The 22,256-nt window shown below is 38.3% G+C and overlaps 1 protein-coding gene across 3 annotated transcripts; it reads right to left on the bottom strand.

Annotated features, from left to right (window-relative positions):
- Positions 1–6,285: 6,285 nt before the first annotated feature.
- On the bottom strand, positions 6,286–22,019 carry LOC107863692 (amino acid transporter AVT1A). 3 transcript variants are annotated; one of them, XM_016709754.2, is made up of 12 exons: positions 21,451–22,019; positions 19,946–20,226; positions 19,237–19,451; positions 15,498–15,521; positions 15,229–15,409; positions 14,902–15,121; positions 14,686–14,821; positions 14,571–14,590; positions 14,289–14,434; positions 7,800–7,843; positions 6,827–6,889; positions 6,286–6,621 (listed from the first exon to the last, which is right to left on the bottom strand). In XM_016709754.2, exons 1-12 carry the CDS (start codon positions 21,612–21,614, stop codon positions 6,526–6,528), a joined length of 1,590 nt encoding a protein of 529 aa, XP_016565240.1. In that variant the 5' UTR covers positions 21,615–22,019; the 3' UTR covers positions 6,286–6,525. The 3 variants fall into 3 exon arrangements, with proteins under 3 accessions (XP_016565240.1, XP_016565241.1, XP_047264292.1); XM_016709755.2 differs by lacking the exon at positions 7,800–7,843; XM_047408336.1 differs by lacking the exons at positions 6,286–6,621; positions 7,800–7,843 and having other exon boundaries at positions 6,831–7,309.
- Between the last annotated feature and the right edge of the window lie 237 nt (positions 22,020–22,256).

Below are 22,256 nucleotides of genomic sequence, written 5' to 3'. Positions count from 1 at the left end.
TAAGAATGGGTTGAGTCTCACCCTCACTTTCTGATGTTCTATATCATACTGACATCACTACTAGAATCTGAGATCCTGACTTGGTTACTTGTTCTATTATCTCCCTCTTACCTTTAAGTCATCATCTTAAGTTCGAGAGATACCTTACTAGACTCTAAACTGAACTACACTCACTGCACTCTGGAGTCTGGAATACAATAATACACGTAATTAATAGAACTTAACCCGAATGGCTACACCTGGAAGGGGAAAATCCACTACTAATCCTACCTTCAGAGACACACTCTATTTTTCTATAGCCCCAATAGTCAATCACATAATACTTGAATACTTACTAACTTCGAATCCTCGTGAGAATTCCCATAGTCAGAGTACACACCCTATAGCGCTTCAACTCTTATTTCTGTCAATCCAACCTTCAAAAATTCAAACTTAGATTATAGCACTTAATCGTGGATATCACCAAGCCTTTGATGAATCATACTACTAGTCTTTCTCCACCTAGCAACTCAACGGTACTACTATGTCCACTAGCCATACGTAACTTGTAATAGTCTTAGAAAATGCCGCAACTCTATATCACCTTGGGAATACTTCTACCTCATACATACAACATCATACTTTGTTACTAATTAAATAAACTTAATCTATTGCATACACCATTCAATCCTATTAGATCATTTCCATATAACTAGTATCATTAACCAAGAAATCATCACATCCAACTTAATGGACATCAACTGTTCAAACTTAATGTCTAGTGCTAAGTATGATTTACAACCCAACCTGACACACAATTCTCACAAAACATTCATCATTAATCTTAAGCCACTATTCTTACATCTACATCCTATATTAAATTCAAGCCAATAGTGTAGCATCAATAATTTACCACCAATGAAGAAGGCAACATAATATACTAGTCCATCAAATTAGGACATTCTATCCAAATACCTCAAAAATCTACTACATACCTTCTCACAAGTAGTACTAGTTTACAACTACCAACGAATAGAAGGTCAAGGGGGTAAAGTCACATAATAGACATGGTCAACCTTAATCTTATATTATAACCCCATACAATCTTATCTACTTATATGGATTTCTCATATCACACTTACTTACCCAAACGTACATTTAGACTACCTTCAAATTCCACAAACAACCATGAGTCAATAATTATAACTTACTGGATCATCTAGCCATTTTCATACTTCAAGCAGACAACAATTGACCTTAACTAATAACTCCTTATCTACCTTCTACTAAACTAACACACAAGGACGTATCACTTCATTACCAACTCAATCTCATGCGAAAAGATTTGTCTATACATATATTCAACCAACACAAAAATAATAAGTTGAACAATAAGTTTCTAGTGAATCGAAATAGGCCTCACATGGCTTCACTAGACTTTGATATTTGTGTTTTGAACAAGAAAATGAAATGAATAACAAAGAAACTATGCTAGTGAATCGAAAGAGCCCCCCACGGCTTCACTAGACTTTAATTTTTTTTTCAAAAACACTATGATACAAGATTACATATTACAAGAGATAGCAAATTGCCACACAGTATTCAATGATCTAAGGATACACATCTTACTCTGTATAAATAAAAATCTGAGTCAAATACTTCCCCCACAGACTACCATATAATCCACACATGCTACTAGCTACCACATTAGTCTATCACTATAAAGTAGTAAATCATCCTTAAACATCGATTATTCAACTAAATATTTATTTACTCAAAAGTCACCCTCACTCTGACTTCTAACTTTGTGACTTCATATCACCAACCTCTTGGTCTAATCTCACTACCAATAGGTCATGACACCGACACTTTAACTTATACTACTAATCGGGTGGAAATAGAATTCAAACATTCTGCTACAAATCATTCCCCCTGAAGCATGACATCTGCAACATAAATTTTGAAAAAAGACAAAATACTCTTAATACCGCAGGCTGAAAAGCATGATTTCATCAGAATCAAAGTTCACACAAAAATCAATACACTCTGAAGCACTAATGGACTCTTCTTAAGTCCTTGCAAAATTTTAAACTCTTATATGGCTCAATCAGAATGGACCATACCATTTAGACTCTAAACATCTGCACTTGAATCACCCCAATAACGAGACATATCTGGGCACATCAAAGTAAGAAAAAAATTAGGATAACTTTACTTTCGTATGGGCGACACCATAGCATGAATTATAGTGTGGAAGAGGAACATTCTGGCTCAATAGCACGAACTAGAACATGAAGAAAAGAAAACATTCCTAAACGCCTAGTAGTCTCCTCCTTATAAGTGAGGCGCGCTACACACCCATAAATAAGACTCTACCCGATGCAATTTCACAGACACCCTGAGACCATGAACCATGCTCTGATACCAAGTTTGTCACGACCCGAACCAAGGCCCTGGCCGTGACGGACATCCCGAACCATGAAGGCCCGAGAGCCCTTCTAACTTGTAATCATATACACCATCCAAATATAAATAGGAAATATAAAAATAAAATCTGCTATGAAAACATGGTCATAATCTAAATTTAGTTTAACAATGAGGAATACAATCCAATATCAACTAAACACCGTCTAAAAATCGTCTGCAAAATCTCTATTACATGATAAAATAACAACTGTCTGAAAATTGGGACAAGGCCCCCAGTAGACCAAAACTATAATAAATAATAACAGTCTGAAAGAAACTAGGCCTTCTAAAATATAGAAAGCTCACCAACTGGTACTCTTCACTCCTATCTGATGAAATCTACTGCTTATCAGGACCCCTAGACTGTGCCTCAGAACCTGGAGGAAGGGGGGTTAATACAAATATACTGGTACGTAGAGCAATCCAAAATAAAGCTTTTATATAAATAAAATAGTTGAGAGCTAGTCATAAACATCATGAAAGATATAATTTTCAATACACATGGGCATTCTTGAAAAAACATAAAAAAACCTTTCTATCAAAAGCAGTTTCTGATCTTTGTATTACTTCTGAGTTAGGTGGCACTCCCCTACAAGTCTGATATTCCACGGGCTATACGGAATCTGCCATTGACTCAACGGGGAAGCCCCCAACCCAAGTGTGCCGCAAGGGTTGGAGTGTCTGAGTCTGATATGCCACAAGTCACTAGGCTAGTGTATAATAATATACCCGGATCGACAAATCACGATTTTGGGCAATGAGTTGTCTGAAACCATGCCTTCTTCGGGGAACCACCTAAGCTCTCTTTATGCCAAATTTTATCCTATTCTGAATCATGCATTATTCTAGTTTCAATATCTGGAAAATTTGACTTCAAACATGCATTCTATTTTGTTCTGAATTACCATGGCATTATCTGGATTGGTGTCGTCACACCAAGACCTGCAAGACCTATTTCTAAGCCATAATGCATCATGCATGATTCTTTCATTAAAACATAGTTCAGACCACCTAAACATGTAATTTAACAAAGGAAATTCATATTCCAAAAATATAAGTCAAAACTATGCAAAATTCTCATCCTTTCAATAAACAAGTAGTGGCGATGTAATCTTTACCAAACCATGCAACCCTTCTCATTATATAATTATGTTCAACATTCATCAACATAAACAACCCTCTCTCTTTTGAAATCAAAATCATAATCCATATATAACATTATTCAAGACATTTCATAACATGTTTTTCAAGATGCAGTCAAACAATTTCATAGTATATCATAAGTAAATGAAAATCATCACAAGAGAGGGATTTTTCATGAATCATGCTCTCAATTCAATCATCAACCTTAAAACACATGCTTACAATATATATATAATTTCAAATCAATTTGGAGAAAAGCCTAAAGGCCAAAACAATATCATCAATGCTTCTAAAGCATGAATATATTCATAAATCTGAAAAAAAAAAAAAACTTTCTTAAGATCAAGATTTCCATACCCATGAGATTTTAGGAAAACTCCACATACCTTAAATTAAAAGCTTTTGAATGAACTCTAGATTTTGGGATGCTATATGTACGATTGATGGGTGCCTCTTGTAGCCCTCGCAATGGGGATTCCGAATCTTAAAGAATTAAGAAAAACCCATGGTTAAATCTTAAGATATTTAGGTTTTTAGTTTGAAACCCTAGGGTGAGTTCTTGATGAATTTGAGAGAAAAGAATCATATTTTGGTGTTTTGGGAGATTAATCCCGTGTTATAGCTAGATAAGGAATGGAAGATACCCATTTTTTCCTTAAAACGCAGAATCAGAACCTGAAATTTTGGTGCGTGCGATAGGGTGTGTGCCGCACGCTTATCGCATGATGCTACTGTCTCAGTATCTAAAATGGCCATAACTTTTCGCTCGAGTATTGGATTTAAGAGAAGTTGGTATCGTTGGAAAGCTAATTCGAAGATCTTTCATTTGATATATAGTAGGACCTATAATTCATTATATACAAAGAGTTATTGTCGATTAAAGTTGACCTAAGTTTTGACGCTCACTCAAAACTCGAATGATAGGAAAGCTTTCAACTCGTCCTTGAGTTAGGGGACTTTTATGATCTCGATTCATGCTTAAATAGGTTCACACACTACATAGTTGATTAACATGCCAAATTTGCATAAAATTTATGGCTTTTGGATCATCTATGCACGGAAACGACGATTTTTATTCTAGTTCAAAATGCGGGGCTTTACAATAGCTGGCACGTGTCTGCACAGTTTTGTCCTCTAGTATAACAAATTGAGTAGGTGAATCATGTACTATTTAGGACACATGGTCCAATTGATTTTCAACCCTAATTATCACTCAACTATAAAAAGGAAAGGATGTTTCTCTATCAAGCAGTTTTTGCAAATCGAAAGCTGAAGAGTGAAAAAGGCAAAAACTCAATATTCAACACTGCTTAAGATTTTATGTTTTGTGTGTGCTAAAATAGTAAGTATTCTTGATTCCAGCTTGAGTCTGTAACTGAACTACTCATCCTATAAGAGTAATGCTATTTTCTTTTTGCTTTGAGAGTGCTTAGGTAGAGTTGCCTAAGCTTGATACTGGTTAGAGTTAATCAGTTTTGAAAGTGTCTTGGCATAGTTGTCAAGGTGAGCTTGCAGTAGAGTTATTACAAGCAGGAGGAGCCTACAGTTAGGTTCAAGTTCGAGTCTGTAATCAAGAGGTTGATTATAGTGAACTTTTGAGAGCTTATAAGAGCTAGACGTGATTTTTCCTCCCTTGAGTAAGAAGGTTCCACGTTAAATCTTGTGTTCCTTACATTTCCTGCATTGTGTTATGTTTCTGGTTGGTTTATTGTGTTTTTGTCTATGACTGATTTTGAGGGACTTGGTCGCTCACAGTGTGGTGCAACCCTCCCAGTTTCAATGATTAGAAATTTTCATTTTACTCTCATCCCTTCTCATCAATATCATTCAAACCTTCATATGTATTTTATCATTTGTAGTTTCGTCATCATTATTCTTGCTTTTCTAAAGCAAAAGCATATACCCATTTCATTAAAAGAATGAAAAGCTAAAATAATCAACGAACCACAAGTTAAGGAAATATAACTTTTAGGATGAAATCATTGTTTTATTGAAAAATTAGACAGTTCAAAAAAATTTTATCGAAAATGTTTACTTTTCGAAAAATCCAATTCGATGAAGTAACCAATTCAATGGTTTAAAAACTAAAATTTTTATAGTAGTTCAGTTAATGCTCTACAATATATAGTACGATTTTGATCTGGATTTGGTGATGGATATAGAATTTCTTTGGTGTTTCTTTATAACTTTGATAGCGATGATGGTGGCAATCTGATTCCGACAACAGCCTATGGATGTTGAATTTGTGTCGATTCTTTACAGTTTTTACAGTGAAAATGGTGACGGTGTGATTCCAATGGTGGATTTGAATGTGGGTGGTGAAATACATGAATTTAGTGATGGTGTGGTGGCAATAATGATAATTCTATAGTGGTTTTAATGATGTATAGTGAAGCAGCAACTGGGAGGTGGAAAGAAAAAACCTCAAAATTTAACATAACATCTAATATGGCAATGATAGTGATGTGGGAGTGTAATACATCTTCCAATCATGTGACTAGTTATATATGTTTTAGGGTGGAAATAAATTTACTTTTAAGTAGTACACGTGTGTAATAGGTCACTTCAATAGTTTAAATGTGTCTTCGACTTTTCGCATATAATTTAAGGTGATTTTGATGACTTTTCGGATATTATCCCCTTGGTCATTCTCAGACAACTTAAAATCATATTGGAACAGTTAACAACACAAGACAATCAAAGAAAGAGAGGAGCAGTTTACATAAAGTGAATTCAGAAAGGTACCCCAAGCTTTAGCAGCTAACTCACACAGAAAGGTACCCCACAATTATAAAGCAATTAATGGTCGTAAAGTTGCTATAAAGTGAATCTGAGAAGAAGATGAGAAATATTTGGGACAGAGAATAAAAAATATAGGACAGTAATTAAGAATGTTTAAGCATGTCCACTCCAACCCCATCCCTACAAAAAAGTGTTTTAGGCTTTCTTTCTCACGATTCCCGACAGTGAGGAGTAAGTTCCAAGAGCTGCACTTGCAATCCCAAATGCAACAATGGTGATGCTAGACACCGTCTACAAACATGTCAAACATTGGTGTGATGTTATTGAGACCATCAAAAAGTTATGAGAACAAAAATAAATGATCAACAATATTGTAAACTGGAAATGATCTGTTCTCGTATTCTAGTTATAAGCAAAGCCGTGAAACAGTTTATCGCCAGAAAATGGTTTGTTAAACAAGCTAAAAGTTTGATGTCAACAAAGATACATGAAATACCTGTGTTCTTGTTGCTTTCTTTCCAATAATCTTTAGAAAACATAAAGCTGGCATTATTACAGCCTGAAAAGCAGAAGTTAGATGCTCACGTATACTCAGAATTAAAATTGAGAATGAGTTGAGCAGAAATTAAATAATCAGTGGAGATTTCCACCCAAACATCTAACTATGGGGGACTGGTTTTACTTTTTCTAATCCAGGATTCTGCGTGCATCTTCTATTTGGACTAAATGATTTATAGTCTGAACTCTGAAAGCTATCAGTTTTGGCAAGTGAGGGACATTAGTGTATTCATCAGAGTGCTGCAGCGAGTTTGATCACTAAGTCTAAGTTCTGATCATGTTAATCTTCATACATTAGGCTAAACAGCTGAAGAAACATGAATGGAACGGCTCAAGCTCATGATTTGGCACACTTTCCAGGAAGTTTCTCCTTTTCAAGCTCCATCATTTTGAATATTACACCCATATTCTCCATTATATACTGTTTCATTTGTAAAATCAATCAGATATAAAGAGATTTGTCATGTAGTTCTTGATCAAAAAAGAACAAAGATGTATCAAGAATTTGAGAAGCGTAATGTCCAAATGAATATGTGTGATCCTTTTAACCATTTCAAAAAGGAACTAGAATGGTACCAGCAGCTTCTGTCACTTGGCTGCGTCAGTTGCAATCATTACACCTTACCAACATTAGATTCCCAATACTTATTTGATTATGTGAAATGTATTTATCACGGAAGATGGTTTTACTGATACATTTGCAGAAGCATAAAGATCAGACAGACGTGAATATCAGGGAGGTAAATCGTGAAGTACAGCAAGATAACTTAGGTTGCACTACATGGGTAAAATAAGCTCTTAACAATTGAAACAGAGAGCAAGCTTTCAAAGTTAGCATATATAAGAAAGAGTATCATCTGTGATATAAAGAAAATAAGTTCAGGGTCCAATAGAACTAGGAAAGAGCTTACCACCAGTATACTGAGAAGAGAACCAATCAGAGCCATCACAAGACCTAGAACAAAGTTTATCACTTTATAATTAGAAGTTGTCTCATAAAATTATTTAATCAACGAAAATCCCCGAAGCTGAAGCTTTTTGTTTGATGCTCAAAGTTGGTGGTTTAGTAACGCAATACAGAGAGGTAGAGATTCTATCGCAGCTTAACTCTCCAAATGACTTTGTTATTCCGAATGCAATCCATATCTGAATGGATTAAGGAGGGTACAAGCACAACCAAAAACATCCAAGAAAATTATTCTGGAAGTTATGGGCAATATATGTGCATAATATACATGAAAAACAATTTTGCCTGTGGTCTATTTAAAACATATCTTTCTTAACCTCCATCTTTACGCCATTGTTATCCCATATATCTATTGTTATGGAACGAACAGGAATAAGCGGTACCACAAACAAAAGAAAATGAGAACAACACACAGATTTTACGTGGAAATCCTTGACGGGAAAAACCACGGGCAGAGGAGGAGGAGGAAATTCACTATAATGGAGAGAAGTACAAGAATGAGACGAAAGTCTCAAAGATGTATATTAAAACCGCCAAAAACAACCCACTAGATCGCACTTATATAATACGTGCGCACACCACAGACCCCCCAAAAAATCTCAAACATGGGTCACACCGCGATCTTTTCAGGGCCGGATCAACAAAATTCGAATCACAAACTATAACAATCTCCACCTTGACACAAATTCTAATTCAGAACTCAAATCCGTTACGAGAAAACTCTCCACCTCTTCCACAAAAGCCCCTAAGGGCACATCTTAACTGCTGACACCAACCAAGTCCAAGCAATGCTCAAACTTGACACTTGGTAGTGTCTTGGTCATCATATCAGCGGGGTTATCATAGGTATTAATTTTGCTCAACACACTATCACCAAGCGCAATAATTTCACGCACAAAATGATACCGAACATCGATGTGCTTTGTCCTCTCGTGAAACATCTGATCTTTTGTAAGAAAAATAACACTCTGACTGTCGCAAAAAAAAATAGCACTCTGACTATCGCAAAAGATCGTAGTAATCCGTAAGTCTTTGCTAAGTTCATCAAACAAACCCTTCAACCAAATAGCTTCGTTACAAGCCTCTGTAATAGTCATGTACTCTGCCTCAATAGTTGACAAAGCAACTATAGCCTGTAAAGTAGCTTTCCAGCTGATAGCACAACCACCAATGGTGAAAACATAGCCCGTAAGGAATCTCCTTTTATCAAGGTCTCCTGCAAAATCAGAATCAACATACCCAATCACTCCATCTCTATTTCGTTCAAACTGCAAACAAACATCAGCAGATCCATGCAAGTATCTAAAAATCCACTGAACTATTTTCCAATGTTCTTTACCAGGATTTGTCATGCATCTGCTAGCTGCACTGACTGCAAACGATAAATCTGGTCGGAAACACACCATCGCGTACATAAGAGACCCAACAGCACTAGAGTATGAAACTCGAGACATAGTCACGCTCATCATCTGCCTTTGGAGATAACGTAGCCGGGAGTTTGAAATGAGCAGTCAATGGAGTACTGACAGGTTTGGCATTTTGTATATTGAACCGGTGAAGCACTTTCTCAATATACCTTTCTTGACTCAAGTATAACTTACACGTCTCTTTATACCTCGAAATTCCCATCCCAAGAATCTTCTTTGCTGCTCCTAGATCCTTCATCTCAAACTCCTTACTGAGTTGCGCTTTGACTTTTATTATCTCTCTCATATCTTTTGTTGTTATCAACATATCATCAACATACAAGAAAAGATACACGAACAAACCATCACTTATCTCCTTAAAATAGACACAGCTATCATAACTACTACTCTTAAACATATAAGAAGTCACAAAAGAGTCAAACCTCTTATACCACTGTCTGGGCGACTGGTTTAAGCCATAAAGGGACTTTTTTAGCAAGCATACATGGTCCTCCTTTCCTGAGACTACAAAACCCTCTAGTTGTTGCATATAGATGTCCTCCTCGAATTCTCCACGTAAGAACGCAGTTTTGACATCCAACTGCTCAAGCTCAAGATTGTGCATGGCCACAATACCAAGTAAGGCTCAAATCGAACTATGCTTTACAACTGGAGAAAATACATCTGTGAAGTCAACACCTGGAACCTGACTGTAACGTTTAGCAACTAGTCTTGCTTTTTACCTAGCATCTTCAACTCTCGATGTTCCTTCTTTCTTTTTAAATACGCACTTGCAACGGACAGCTTTCTTATCTTTAGGCAATCTCACCAAATCCCATGTGTCATTCTTATGAAGTGATTCCATCTCCTCCTGCATAGCAATCATCCATCGGCCAGAATCATCACAACTGCCTACCTCTGAGTAAGAAGAAAGTTCTTCGCCGGAATCAATACCTTCTGCTACATTCAATGCATAAGCAATCAACTCAGCTTCACCATACTTCTTGAGTCTAATATCTTTCCTAGGCCTATTTCTAGCAATAGAATATTGTGGCGCCACTGGTGGTAGTGAAGAAGAAATAGTATCACTTTATATCTCCGAGCTAGGCTGAGAAGTAGGCACTGGTGTGGACTCTGCTCCAATCTGCAATTCAATGTGAGTGTTTGACTTTTGCTGATTCATGTCACTAGGCTCATCTAGGGGAAAAGCACTAGATTCTTTAAAGGAGGAAGCACGAACATGGCAGTTTAATCAAACACAACATCCCTGCTAATTATAAGTTTTCTGTTTTCTGGACACCAAAGCTTATATCCTTTAACACCAGACTTATAACCCATAAATAAACACTTAACAGATCTAGGTTCCAACCTTCCGTTATTAACATGAGCATAAGCAGGACATCCAAATATCTTCAAATCATAGTAACTGGCAGGAGTACTGGACCATACCTCTTGTGGAGTCTTTTTGTCAATCGCGACGGAAGGAGAGCGGTTAATAAGAAGACAAGTTGTGAAAGCAGCTTCGGCCCAAAAAGACAGGTAAACCAGCATTAGAGAGCATACAACGCACCTTCTCCATTATAGTCCTATTCATTCGTTTGGTCACACCATTCTGCTGAGGAGTATGACGAATTGTTAAGTGCCTCTAAATTCCTTCTGACTTGCATAGAACATTAAATTCATTAGAACAGAAGTCTAAACCATTATCAGTCCGAAGGCGTTTTACCTGTTTTCTATTTGCTTTTCAATCATAGTCTACCACTCCTTGAAAATAGGTAATACATCATTCTTTTGCTTCAGGAAAAACACCCAAATTTTTTTGAAGTAGTCATCAATAATAGTCAACATATAATTAGCACCTCTTCTGGAAGGTACTCTAGAAGGATTCCAGAGATTAGAATGAATGTAATCAAGTGTGCCTTTAGTCTTGTGGATGCCTATAGTGAATCTAACTCTCTTCTGCTTCCCAAAAACACAGTGCTCACAGAACTCCAATTTGATAATGCTCTGACCATCAAGAAGCCTCTCCTACTTAGTTCAGCCATCCCGTTTTCACTCATATATCCTAAACGCATATGCGAAAGTTTAGCAACATTACTATCTGATAGAGAGAAAGTAGAAACAACTGCATCACCTGTAACCGTAAAGCCTTGCAAGACGTACAAATTAGCAGTCTTCTCTGTCCCTTCATCACAACAAAAGCACCTTTGGAAACCTTCAGGAATCCATATTCACCAGTGTACGTATATCCATTTGAATCAAGGGTACTCAAGGAAATGAGATTTCTCTTCAGGTCTGGGACATACCGCACATCACCAAGTGTCCTCACAACCCCATCAAACATCTTAATCCTGATTGTTCCAATACCAGCTATCTTACAAGGTGTGTTATTTCCCATAAAACAGCACCTTTAGCGACCGTTTCATATGTTGTAAACCAATCCCTATGGCGACACATATGAAACATGCAAGCTGAATCAAAAATCCAATCCTCACAGGGTTTAGAGTTACCATCAGAGACTATCAAGATTTCTCCATCACTAGCGTTATCTTCAACAACACTAGCTTCACCGAACTTCTCTGGTTGGTTTCCTTTCTATTTTTCGGCTTCCCTTTTATTTCTATTCTGTAATTTATAACACTCAGGTTTGATATGGCCCTTCATTTTGCAGTAAGCACAGGTTTTGTTTCTGTTTCTAGATTTCGACCTATTCTTATCATCACCTCCAGAGTTCCTCTCATAAGTCCTTCCTCAAACAATAAGACCATCTCCTTGAGTCACCAACCCATTCCCAAGATGTTTCATCTTCTCCTTAGAGAACAACGCATCACAGACTTCATTTAAGGTCAGGGTATCACGACTCTATAAAATCGTATCCCTAAAGGTCGAATATAATGCAGGTAGCGAACAAATCAAAATCAACCCTAGATCTTCCTCATCATACTTAACCTTCAACGCCTTTAAATCAGAGACGATTTCCTTAAATAAAGTTAGGTGATCCTCCAAAGACGCCTCCTCGGACATGCGATGTGAATAAATTCGTCATTTGAGATGCAACTTATTAGTTAGGCTCTTTGTCATACATAACGATTCCAATTTCAACCACAATGCAGCGGCAGTGTTCTCCTTCAAAACATCCTGTAGAATCTGATTGGATAAATGAAGGTGGATCTGAGATGGAGCCTTTCGATCCTTACGCCGTTTATCCTCCTTTATCCACAACGAGGGCATCTTATCAGACCCTAATAGAGCATCGTCCAAATCCATCTGTGCGATCACAGCCCCCATCTTAACCTGCCATAACGAAAATCTGATGTTGTGATCCAATAGCGAAATATCATACTTCATGGTTGTCATCCCCAAGAAAACAACCATGCGCGCTCTGGTACCAGTTTGCTATTGAACTAACAGGAATAAGCAATACCACAAACAAAAGAAAACAAGAAGAAAACACAGATTTTACATAGAAACCCTTGAGGAGGAAAACCACGAGCAGGAGAGGAGGAAATTCACTATAATGGAGAGGAGTACAACGAGGAAACGAAAGTCTCAATGACAGATATTAAAACCGCCAAAAACAACCCACTAGATCGCACTTATATAATACGTGTGTACACCATAGACCCCCCAAAAATCTTAAACATGAGTCGCACCGCAATCTTTTCAGGGCCGGATCAACAAAATTCGGGTCATAAACTCTTAACATCTATAGTAACTTTTTATTTAACCAGCAATGCCAAATCTTCGTGTCAGCTTGTTTTCAATAAACTTGTAATGAACCCGGATCAAAACGCTTCATACAACTAATCTTAGTCATACAAGCTCTAATATGATTTATACAAAAATCTATGAACTCTATCCCAGAATTGCTACGCAAACTATAGAAAGTGGCAGCAGTAATATTTGCAACCAGAAAAGCTTTTTGCCCAAGAGATATTTAGTGAATTCGTCAGATGCTGATGATCGAAACACAATACATCACTAAAGTTGACTTGGATTTAGTCTATTGACTGAGATTCCCATAATTTTCCCTATTTCTCTTCTTTTTTTTTTGGATATAAATGAGATTAGACGGAATTGCACCAGCCTTAATACATGCTCAGTCTTCTAGAAGCATTGATAATAAAGAGAAATTCAACATAGAATTAAACTAGGATAGATGAAATGGAGCAATGCTATGAAATATTGTGTGATACATGATACTTAACAAAGTGAAAAGCAAACCAAGTAGAATAGAGCAATTGTGAGCCCAACAATTTTATAACTAGTTAATACTAAGCACTAGAGGTTTTAACATATCCAAATGATATATGCAGTAGAAATGCATATGTTGAGATTGATACAAGAGATAAAAGCCCCAACCCCACTTTGTGGGAATACACTGAGTTTGTTGTTGTTGTTGATACAAGAGATAAAAGGATTCATGTTGACTAATTTACACTTATTAACAAGAAAACCACAAAGAATTCATATCGACGAGACCACCTAGTCAGATTAAGGTTAAATTTTTTTTCTACATACATTAGATCCAATGTTTTTCCAAAGCTTTTCTATCTCAGTTTAATACTGTATATTTGTGCAGGAATAAGCATGCTAGTAGAGAATTTCTTTTTTTTTTTTTAATTTTAATGAAGAAGAGGAGCTCTTGTTTTAGGAAAGTAATTTACCTTCAAATACAAACTTTCGGTAATGAAATAGAATGGGTCAGAATAAATAGGACTTGATGCAGATTATCCATATAGCTTAAAGGATTTCCCATTTATATGTATAAAGAATAAGTATCATAAGCTGATAGGAGAGCCGTAGGTGTTTTTTTTTTTTTTTTAACCACAAAAAAGAAGTGACGTGCACTTATAAAGCTTCAAGTAATGTAGATAATCTTTTTAAACTCTGATAAAAGATGCCATTTTATCTCAAAACTAGAGGCACTGTCATTACCAATATCTACCCAAGATTAGCCTAAGGTGATCTAACTGACGATACAAATTTTAAGCTAAAGATCATAACCGAAAGATAATGTTACATACCAAAAAAGGGAAGAAGAAATGCAACGCATACTGTAGAAAAGACCAGAACTGTCCTTAAGAGAATATAACACCAGAAACTGCTAGAGATTCTCATGGGCAGCAACTCCTCTATGCTTCTTGCCAATGGATTCATCAGTAATGCATATCTATGCAAGTGTGAACATTAAGGAAAAGCACAGGATATGCATAGTAGTTCTATTTTGTTGACTCAAGCAATCTCAAGTGCTAACTAATGTTTCCAGGAAAAAGCAAACGCCAACAATTGACAGTGAAAGAGGATACTTCGTGAATGGGCTGACAACCTGCATGGTAGAGAAAAATATAGAAGATTCAGCATAATTTTTATTTAGAAGTATTTTTTTGGGGGGTGGGCAGGGGGAAGAGAGAGCATACATACAGTGGTCCATACTGCAACTTTTGAAGCAATTGAACTGTCCGGCATATTTAAAGTTATCTGAGATAATGTGCTTTGACCAAAGATGAGATATCCCATTATTGCAACACCTCCATATATTAGAATACACAGAATAAAGCTGCATGATAAGAAAGTACAGGTCCTTAAAAGACCATAGATGAGAATGCATAGTGCAATTCAATAAGTAGAAAATTGTACCATATTATAAGCGCCACATTGAATTTTGACTTGTCAGCCATAGATTGGTAGATGTTTGGAAACACTGAGTGTCCAGAGTAACAAAAGCCATATATTCCGATAGAAAAAGGAATACCACTCCAGTTCACAACCTGACCAGTATTGTGAAATCCAACTCCGTCAACCGTACCAAGGAAAATCACACACAGAACAATTATTATGGTTGCAAGGACCCCACAGGCTGCAAAAATGTCAATAAGATTCTTAGATGATGGTTGAAAACCATTTATGTCAAGAATATTGGTGTTTGAAACAATAGGAGTGCTTTATGTTGTTCAAAAGGAGCACCTGAGAGGTATGATATCACACGAAGGTCCCTCAACCAAACAGTTGGCAGAATGATTACGGAAGCTAGAATCCCAAAGAAGTGACTTGCATCAAGTTTAAGGCCATTCCAATTTAGTGAATATCCGGGAAAGAGACTAGTAAGGTTATCTCCTTCCAAAATTATAAATTCAACACAATATGACTGCATCATTTGAATACATATTAGAAGTCTGATGTTAAGGAGTCTAAGTGAACAATGAAACTAGAGTCTAAGGCAAATCTTAACTTACATATAACTCCATGTACAAGATAATCTGCAAAAAATAGCAGAACAGCATCAGAAAATTGTCACGTTAGACAAATGATCCACTATGAGCAACCAATTTTCTCTTTATCCATGTAAACATAAATCAATTTTCTTATAATTTCAGCCAGTAACTTTATATTTAGGCCAAAAGAGGGTCAGTATTGTTCCATGTACGCACGATGAAATAGTACTCCCCCAGAAAATCATTTAATGTCCAGCCAATCTGAACAACTATACGCTAGCAGTTCAGAAAGCTACATTTACTGGGTTAAGATTAACATTTTCTTCCCACTCCATGAACTGAATTGATCTAACATGAAGTAACATTTTCAACTAACAAGCTGGAAGCATTTGATTCTCTCCCAAGCAATGTCAAGATAAACGGATTTTACAGTAATGGAAGCAAATAAGGTTCACATAATTGGAATGGTAAGGATAGCAAGTGGACATTGCTGTTATTGACAGGCTTTTTGCTATCAAACTACTGGCTTGATGCGACAGAGACTTCTTTTTGATCACTTATCTATTCAAGTATTATGGTTGCGAGGGCGACCCTATTGGAGTTTGCGAGGGCGTTTGGGCTGGTGGTGGTGAACTCGGGCTTCCCGAAGAAGGACGAGCACCTGATCACTTTTCGGAGCGCGATAGCCAGGACCCAGATTGACTTTTTGTTGCTTAGGAAAGGGGATAGGGCGTTGTGTAAAGACTGTAAAGTCATCCCGAGTGAGAATCTTTCGACCCAACATAGGCTCTTGGTTATGGATTTGGGTATAAAGAAGAATAGAAAGAGGAGGAGTGAGGAGTGTAGACCGAGAATTAAGTGGGGCGGTTTGACGCCAGTGAATGCGTGGGAGATAGGGGAGAGGTTGGCGGGAATGGGGGTGTGGGAGTGTAGGGGGATGTGGATAATATGTGGGACAGGGCGGCAACGTGCATCAGGGAGAATGCAAGGGAGGTGTTGGGTGTTTCTAGGGGCCGGGCCGGACATCATCGGGGAGATTGGTGGTGGAATGAAGAGGTGGGGAAGAAAGTGGAGACCAAGAAAGAGGCGTATGCTAAGTTGGTGGAAAGTAAGGACGAAGAAGAGAAGCGGGTAAACAGGAAAGAGTACAAGCTAGCGAGGAAGGAGGCGAAGTCAGCGGTCACGGCAGCTAAGACGGCCGCTTTTGAGAGCTTGTATGCAGGGTTACAGAGGAAAGGAGGGGAGAAAAAGTTGTTCCGACTCGCTAAGGCTAGGGAGAGGAAGGGTCGTGACCTCGATCAGGTGAGGTGCATTAAGGGGGAGGACGGTAGAGTGTTGGTGGAGGACGGCCACATAAAGAAGAGATGGCAGTCGTACTTTCATAGGCTCTTGAATGACGAGGGGGACAGAGCTATTGTGTTAGGGGAACTGGAGCACTCAGGGGAGTGTCGGGATTTTAGCTATTGTAGACGTTTTAAGGTAGACGAGGTTAGACAGGCAGTCCGCAGGATGCGAAGGGGTAGGGCGACGGGGCCGGATGAGATACCGGTGGAGTTTTGGAAGTTCGTTGGAGAGGCTGGTGTAAGGTGGTTGACTGCATTGTTCAATGAAATTTTCAGGACGGCAAAGATGCCCGAGGCGTGGAGGTGGAGTACCATGATCCCCCTCTATAAGAATAAGGGGGACATTCAGTGTTGCAATAACTATAGGGAGATTAAGTTACTGAGTCACTCTATGAAGATCTGGGAGAGAGTGGTCGAGGTGAGGCTGAGACGGATAGTGTCTATCTCGGAAAACCAGTTCGGATTTATGCCCGGCCGCTCGACGACGGAGGCAATCCACCTGGTACGGAGGTTGGTGGAGCAGTATAGGGAGAGGAAGAAGGATCTGCACATGGTGTTCATCGACCTGGAAAAGGCGTACGACAAAGTCCCCAGGGAAGTACTTTGGAGATGCCTGGAGGTGAGTGGAGTACCGCAGGCATATATCAGAGTAATTAAGGATATGTATGAGGGAGCGAAAACCCAGGTGAGGACGGCGGGAGGAGACTCAGAGCATTTCACTGTCCTGACAGGATTGCACCAGGGATCTACTCTTAGTCCCTTTTTGTTTGCGTTAGTAATGGATGTGTTGACGCGGCGTATCCAAGGGGAGGTGCCGTGGTGTATGCTTTTTGCAGACGATGTAGTCCTGATAGATGAGACTCGAGGGGGTGTGAATGACAAATTAGAGTTGTGGAGGCAAACTCTGGAGTCTAAAGGGTTCAGGGTGAGCAGAACCAAGACAGAGTATGTGGAATGTAAGTTTAATGACGTGAGGCGGGAGAATGAGGTAGTAGTGAGGCTAGAAGCACAGGAGGTAGGGAAGAGGGATAAGTTCAAGTATCTCGGGTCCGTGATCCAGAGTAACGGTGAGATTGACGAGGATGTCTCGCACCGTATTGGGGCGGGATGGATGAAGTGGAAACTCGCATCGGGGGTGCTGTGTGATAAGAAGGTGCCGCCCAAGCTTAAAGGCAAATTCTATAGGGTGGTAGTCCGTCCGGCCTTGCTGTATGGAGCGGAGTGTTGGCCAGTTAAGAACTCCCACATCCAAAGAATGAAGGTGGCAGAAATGCGGATGTTGCGCTGGATGTGTGGACTGACCCGAGGGGATAGAGTTCGGAATGAGACTATCCGGGAGAAGGTTGGTGTGACTTCAGTGGAGTGTAAGATGCGGGAAGCACGATTGAGATGGTTCGGACACGTGAAGAGGAGGGGCACGGATGCCCCGGTCCGTAGGTGTGAGAGGCTAGCGTTGGATGGTTTTAGACGGGGTAGGGGTAGACCGAAGAAGTACTGGGGTGAGGTGATTAGGCGGGACATGGAACAGTTACAGCTCACCGAGGACATGACCCTAGATAGGAAGGTATGGAAGATGCGAATTACGGCAGAGGATTAGGGCCAGTTCGGGTCGCTAGTGTAGGGAATAAATTGGTGGGGGTGTATTCCTGTTATGATTCCGTATTCAATGTTCCGTGTTCCGTGTTCCATGTTTATTACGAATATGTGTGCTTTCCTCCGCTGTATATTCCTGCATTCCTGCTTTACTCTGTTTTATATTCCTTATGGGTGCCGTATCTATGTTATGTCATCTGCTTCTGTGCTGTACTATGTGTTTGTGTGATATCTCGTGACTTGAGCCGGGGGTCTTTCGGAAACAGCCTTTCTACTTCATCAGAGGTAGAGGTATGGACTGCGTACATCTTACCCCCCCCAGACCCCACTAAGTGGGAATACACTGGGTTTGTTGTTGTTGTTGTATCTATTCAAGTAGATGAAAGACAAAACAGAATGTGTTTGATGATACTGATTTGCTTAATATGTGGATTAGAGGAACAATGGATGAAGCAGAGAGGCAATACACTTGATTTCCCAACCGGAAAAGGCGCCGATTAGTATAGGAGGATTGGTTGGAAAATAGGTGAGAGAAATCATGGATCATAACACCTCATACATATACATAATAGATAATTGCCATTCAACTAATTTGTGGTTAATTATTAGACAAAGAATTGTCAATCAACCTAAATAAGCAATGAAGAAAATCAGGGAAAGGTTCAGTCCCAGAAGCAAAAGATAACAGAATTACTACACTACTAGGATAGATACGTAATGTCTATTACAGTTAGATCTTAAATTTACTGATCCACCAGATTCCCACAGCTGAACTTTGAACTTTTACACATAGGATCAATATACTGCAGATTAAACTGACTTACAGATATAAGAAGCCGTCCAAATTTTCCAAATGCAGCTTCTCCGATATCGGGATAGGTTATGATTCCTTCCCTGCTCTCGAAGCAATGTCTCATAAGAGAAGCTGTGTACCAACATATGACTGCAAAAATTACCAACACTAACAAACTAGCCCAGCCAGCTTCTTTCACTGTATAAGGAGTAGAAAGCAGTCCAACTCCAGCCATGACATTGACACCTAAGCCAGACAAAAAGAGAAGTAGTCGGAAATGAATTTGCACAAAGAGATGTTAAATACTGCTATCAAGAATAAGTTCAACCAATTCTTTTACTTTCCAAATAAAAGATAAAAATAAACAGATCTAGCAGCATCTTCAAGCAGAAAGATTGCAGTATTATTATTTAAATGATAAAGTTGTTGACTTGGATATACATGAACCACAATTGTCTCTCTCATAACAGCGTTTTACGGTCTACATAGGGCAGCGATCCAAGGGAAACAACAAACATGAAGGACAAGTTAATCTTTACACATCACTTATTAGCAGATTCATCACTTTTGATTTCTAAATACTACTAAGATCAGACTTCTTAACTATAGTTTCAGTTATAGCCCATAGTATAGCTATTCATTGCAAGTTGATTCATCCTGCACTGTTTATACAGTCAAAGATACTGAACTACTGATATAACAGAAGAAAAGACTCCGAACAGCATTGAGGTTTTCCTTACCATTGAATATAGTCTGAGTTAAGCTGCATCCATAGGAAATTTGAAATTCCCCAGTCAGTTGCTCATGGAAAGAAGCAGCCTTCTCTGACCAAGATGCTTTTGTTACTGAAATTCCATCCACAACATTTTGCTCTTGAATTTTTTCCTTTTCAGCGAGCAAATATGTCTTCACATCTGAGTCCACGAATCCTCTACTACCGAATTCAGATATAATACTGGATCCACGTCGAAGTAGTCCGAAACCAGGTGACGCGGCAATCGTATATGAGTCAATTGTCTCTCTGTCATCATAAATATGAACAGTATAAGAAACGTTTTCTATTCCATTCTTCGAATATGAGAAGATCTCTTATATAAAGATAAATAATTTTCATATTGGAGTTCTAAACTCACTTATTTAACACCAAAGCTACAGAAGAAAAGTGACTGTCTTTTTCTTCAAGATAGTCGATCAGCTCCTAACTTCAAAGAAACCTTTCAATAAACCCCCACCTCCCATCCAAACTAGGAGGCCTTGTAGTGGCTTCTGGCACTTTATTCTCTCATAACTCATTGACTCAACTTTCAACTTCAGAGTGGCCACATATACTAGGCTATCCCTCCCATGTCCCAACCACACCTTAAATTGAAGAGTCGCAAACTTGGCCTCTCATGCCAAATCCTTTTCAAACTTCCCAAACATTGATTTGTAGAAATACTTTTAAAAAGTGATGCCGAGACAACAACACCTGAGCTTTAATCCATAATTTTAGTCATCTTTGTCCCATCCTACATTATTCAACTCCTACGTCGTCATACCAATACAAGATACAGTAACAACAATAACAGCAACAACATACCCAGTATAATCCCACAAGTGGGGTCAGGGAATGGTAGTGTGCATGTAGATCTTACCAATACCTTGTAAGGCGAAGAAGGAAATGTTGTTTCTGATAGACCCTTGGCTCAACAACAACAACATACCAATACAAGGTACCTCCTCAAATCAGAATTTATTTATTTTTTGAAGATGAGTATGGGGATAAGGCCTAATCCTCAGTCCTCCAATTTCCAGATTTCTCTCTTATGTAAATCCACCACTCGTGCAAAGTAACAAGCTTAACCTTAAGCTTATGTGCTAACTTTTAAATATTTTTCTTACAACTAATTCAAACAGGATGCCAGTATGCAATTTCGTTGGAGAAGTAAAGCCCACAGCCGCAGCAGAATATCAATCAGAGAGAAAAAAGACAGTTGAAAAAGAAGAAAGAATCAAGTTCCTACGTTACTTCGCCTGCTGATATAAGATTTAAGATTGGATTTACATCAGATCCTTCCCTTCCAAATCAATTATCAGGTTTAACAAATGCAGAGTTTCAAGCGCATAAGGAAAGAGTAAAAAAAAGTGCCACGGAATGTTTTGGTCCATAAAACTGAAACACAAAACTACAGTTGGAATCCAACAGAAATAATAAATTGATTTCTTCTCTAGTCACTTATGCAGATATTTGAAAGTAAAGTTAAACCTGAAACTTTGGGGCCATTGCTGAGAATAAAATGGAGCAGAACCCTCTTCTTCTTCTTCTTCTTCTTCTTCATCGTCATCGCTCATAGTGACGCTATTAGCTTCCACATCATCTTGGTCATTCTCCGAAAAGTATTCTGATAATTCTTCATCCTTCTTACTCATGTTTATCCCCAGTCAAATCAAAAAGCAACACTAAACTGATACTCGCAAGTCGCAACTCTCTATATACAAATGCAAATATATGCACGTGGAGAAAGATATATAGGGAGGCGTGCATAGACAATGATCGGGTGATGCCTTTTAATACGTTTCTCGACATTTCCAGAACCATTGGAATTGCTACGTTTGTCTCTGTATTCGGACAGAACCTGATGAATCATTGGCGGATCTGACGAACATGACGCATGGAAGAAAAATATATCCCCATGAACATTATCAAATAAGAAAGCGACACATGTACTAGCAACTGTATCATACTTTCTTCTTCTATTTTAAAACAAAATAATAACTAGTATATTAAAGCATTATTTCTAAAAATTTCATATCAGAATATCTCGTTATGTTAAATCATAGTTCAACTATTATATTAATTCTCAATGAAATACAAAAGAAAAAATCTACCCCACCCACCTCTCACTCCTACCATACCTATGTCAAGATCAGATGATTCTACTCTTTATCCGCTTGAAAGGGCTAATTTGGATTAAAAATATAAAACTTTTACCCTCCCTCACGTTTCCACCCCACCAACCTTAATCCCCTATCTCTTCAAATGTTTACGAAAAAAATAATAATGTAATTATA

The sequence above is a fragment of the Capsicum annuum genome, chromosome 3 (assembly GCF_002878395.1).
Source record: "Capsicum annuum cultivar UCD-10X-F1 chromosome 3, UCD10Xv1.1, whole genome shotgun sequence".
In the NCBI taxonomy this organism is placed as follows: domain Eukaryota; kingdom Viridiplantae; phylum Streptophyta; class Magnoliopsida; order Solanales; family Solanaceae; genus Capsicum; species Capsicum annuum.
Note: the sequence above shows the minus strand (reverse complement) of the source record. Positions and strands in the feature narration are given on the sequence as shown.